Below are 3,732 nucleotides of genomic sequence, written 5' to 3'. Positions count from 1 at the left end.
GCCTAATTAATGCCCAATTAGAGACATGCTACATGGGAAATGGTTTGGACAACCAGACGAATTCTTTCCAATTGCTGAAACCTCAGTCAAAAGCAGGAGGCAGCAGAAGGACGCGTCCGGCAGAAGCTGGGGTGACACAGAGCATCGGTGGGAGAAGGCTGGGAGACGAACACCCCTGTGCTGGTTTTATCTGTGTCAGCAGGGCTTTGTTTTTATTCACTTCGCTGGCAGGTTTCTGTAGGATTTTTCTGTGCCGCTTTTGAAGCTCTCCCTCCCTGGTGAGCGCCGACACGTGCTGGTGACCCTCCGTCTGCCTCGCAACCTTTACAAGGTGCAGTTGAAAGGGCTGCATCGGGAACAATGAATCCAACAAGTTAGGCCAGGTCTAACTCCCAGGGAAGCCATGCTGGGACCTCTTGGGAAATTCCCACGGTGCCTTCCAGCCTGGGAGGCCTGGTGAGACCCAACTGCTCCTGGCTGTCTTTGTCCCAGTGGGGCTGGGCTGCTGGCCATTACGATGCTGGTGTCAGCAGCCTCGGGAGCTGCCTGGCTCCATGAGCACAGCCTCTTTGTTTCTCGCGGGGCTCCTTCCCCAGTCTGAACTGTGACCGAGCCCAGGGCATCCCAGGAGCAGCTTCTCGCAGCGTTAGGCACTTGGCAGGTTTTATGGCCGTGGAGGGAAAGCAGCCTTGATGAGAACATGTGCCTTGAGTGCATCCACTGGGGAGTCCATACATCTCCTCTTTCCAAGTCCTGCCCACTTAATCATGTTTTCTCAGCATCCATCCTTCTGCTTTCCCATCCTCCTCAACCCCGAGCTGCAGCGTGTCGGTAGAACGGCATCCCTGCCTTTTCTTCCTACCATCCTACCCTCGGCCAGCTGGGAACCAGTAACACCCCCGACTACCCCCACCACCAGCCATGACCTCGGGAGTCACCTCCCTCTCCACAGGAACTCCAGCCATTAACTCATTAACGCCTGTTAATTCAAGAGATGGCCTCGGTTCCCCCTGACCTTTACCTCCCGCGGGGAGCCGTTAAACACCCCGCTCCCTTTCGGCAGGAGCCTCTACCTTGGCTCCGCTCCACGAAGACCCAGGCTGCCTTCTCCCCTCGCCGTGCACTGCTAACAGCCGCCTGTCATCACCATCCCTATACGTGAAATCGCGTGTGCTGCCGGATCTCTGCCCGGCTCCACCTCCCGTCAGTAATCCCGTTAGCCTGGCAACTGTCGTGTCATGGTAGAGCGCATAAAACTGTTGTTTGGAAGCAATATGTTATCTTCCAACCTGCTGCTTAGAGCTGGGAGATGGTTTATTGATTCAGACCCTTGTGATTTGGTATTTGCAATAACAGACTCCACATGGGGGAGATCGTCACAGCGCTTGTGCCTGGCAGGATTTTACTAATAAACATGAGACCTACCGAAGGCTTTGTACTTCAATGTCACCGAGGTACGACAGGGAACGTGAAGCCATCCCACCTTGGCGAAGCACATCCGCGGGTAAAAAAAACCCAGCAGAATGTACCTGCAAACGTAGCTCTATCTTTACCGTCGTTCAGCAGCTCTCGGATGTTCACACCGTCCTCAGGACACCGCAGCGAGGTGCAGCGAGGGCTCCCGCTTTGGCAGGCAGCACTGGGTAGTCACCGCCAGCACGATGCTCCCACCAGCGCAGCCCCTCTCTCATCAACAAAGGCACGACAGCAAAGCCAAAATGGTACGGCGGTGACTTGGAGACCGTTCCTTTTCCTACACAGCCGTAGGAGTTGTCGTGAATTAACCGTTCCCGACTTACAGCCCCTTTTCTGGCAGCGGCGCAGGAATGAGACATCCCTCCTGGTAGCCAGTGCCTGGTTTCTGAAGGGCAGCGCCTGGAGGAAGCACCCCCCTTCTCATCTCCGCCAGGGCTGGGGCCAACGCCTCGGCGAGCCGTGCTGTTGTTTCTTCTATTAACGGCCCAGTCAGAAATGACTGCCTCTTACTGGTGATTTATGGAGGGGCTGAATAACCCCGTTTATCTAAAAATATGACACCTTTGCCTTGAACGGATGGGTCCAGATGGACGGGTCACCTGCTGTTAACTAAATGGTAATAGATCTCCGTCCCAGGCAAAAGGCAGTGGTAACCATGGAGTTATATTTCACACACAATTAATAAGAAAACAGTGATTTTTTTTTCATGCCTCCCACTTGTGTTCGGCTGTAGGCACTGAAAAGAGGGACTGTAAAAGCCCAAGGGGTCCAGGCTCATGGACTAGCTGGTGATAACGACGTGGAGTAATTAGAGATGAACTCCACTTCCACTCTCGTTTTTCAGGTTATTACAAGCTGAGTGCAAGGCGAGGACTCATGGGCAGGATGGCAGCGGCATCTGTATGCCGCCCCGATGTTCCTCCCTTCCCCTGTAAAGTCCAGAGGCAGAATTCATTAGACATGAGCAAATTCTGTGTGTAAGAGGGAAAAGCCAAATCTAGGAGAAAAATCTGAATGAGAAATGACAAGTCTGGTGCAACGAGTCTGAAAAGCCACTCGGTGCAGAAGGAGTAGCCTGAAAGCAAGACTGGTGCGAGGAGTGGGAGCGAGACGGCGACGGGGCGGCGAAACCAGCACTCGGAGAGCTGAGCAGAGGGAGGGGGTGATCACTGCCTGGCTCACCGCTTCTTCTCGGCGGCGAGAAAACCCCGGTCACAAGCACATGCTGCAGCATTAGAGGATGCAATATGCTTTGCCACAGGACACCCATTTAAAAATATGTCTGAGCATCCCACTTCCACACGGAGTTTTCTCCACCAACTGCTGACAACATGTTTTCCTGTAAATCACTTGGTTTTCAGGGTGGCTGGTGGTGTCTAACAACTGTAGTAAAGAGAGATGGCGGGGACGGGTCCGCGCCTCGAGGGGAGCGGGGCGTGCCGCGCCGATGCGCTGCAGGCGTGTGGTTGTATGTGATTCACTGAAGCGCCGTAGCTGCTCCTCTCCGATACGTAAGCGCAGGCGATTCGGGAGGTGCGTTCCAGGAGGGGTGGACACCTCTGAGGGTTTGAGTCCCCTCTGTTCGCTCTCACACCCGCGCTGCCTGCCTGCCTCCAAGAAAGTTCCTCCTGCCCGTTTGGGTCTGGGAGCGCAACCATCTGCCTGCTGCAGGCAGGGCCGGGAGAGCTCCCTACATCACGTTTGAACTACCATGGGTGATGAGCCCACTCATCACAGCCGTGTGGGTAATTCATGAGCTGAGAGGAGAGCTGAGTTAATCGGGGGTGGTTGTCACCCGGAATAGTCCCCATGGTGGTGATGGTTCCTCCTGCCCGTTTGGGTCTGGGAGCGCAACCATCTGCCTGCTGCAGGCAGGGCCGGGAGAGCTCCCTACATCACGTTTGAACTACCATGGGTGATGAGCCCACTCATCACAGCCGTGTGGGTAATTCATGAGCTGAGAGGAGAGCTGAGTTAATCGGGGGTGGTTGTCACCCGGAATAGTCCCCATGGTGGTGATGGGTGGGCGGGAAGGTGCCTGAGTCCCCGCTGACACCTCTCTCCCCTCTCTCTGCACAGGGGGGTTTGCGGAGCTGCTGCTGGTGCTGCTGGGGCTGAAGGTGCCCGGTGCCCTGGGCTGCCCCACCGACTGCGTCTGCTACCCGTCCCCGATGACTGTCAGCTGCCAGGCTCACAACTTCGTCACCATCCCCGAGGGCATCCCCGAGGACAGCGCGAGGATCTTCCTACAGAACA

The 3,732-nt window shown here is 55.7% G+C and overlaps 1 protein-coding gene across 1 annotated transcript in view; it reads left to right on the top strand.

Moving 5' to 3' along the window:
- Positions 1 to 3,555: 3,555 nt before the first annotated feature.
- The window catches only part of RTN4RL1 (reticulon 4 receptor-like 1), a gene marked incomplete at its 5' end in the record, with an annotated part of 1,889 nt that continues 1,712 nt past the window's right edge, over positions 3,556 to 3,732 (top strand). Inside the window, one exon of the mRNA XM_010144595.1 lies at positions 3,556 to 3,707. Within this exon, the coding sequence (XP_010142897.1) occupies positions 3,556 to 3,707 (152 nt within the window). The remainder of the gene's footprint in view (positions 3,708 to 3,732) is intronic.

The sequence above is a fragment of the Buceros rhinoceros genome, unplaced genomic scaffold (assembly GCF_000710305.1).
Source record: "Buceros rhinoceros silvestris isolate BGI_N320 unplaced genomic scaffold, ASM71030v1 scaffold15951, whole genome shotgun sequence".
In the NCBI taxonomy this organism is placed as follows: Eukaryota; Metazoa; Chordata; class Aves; order Bucerotiformes; family Bucerotidae; genus Buceros; species Buceros rhinoceros.
Note: the sequence above shows the minus strand (reverse complement) of the source record. Positions and strands in the feature narration are given on the sequence as shown.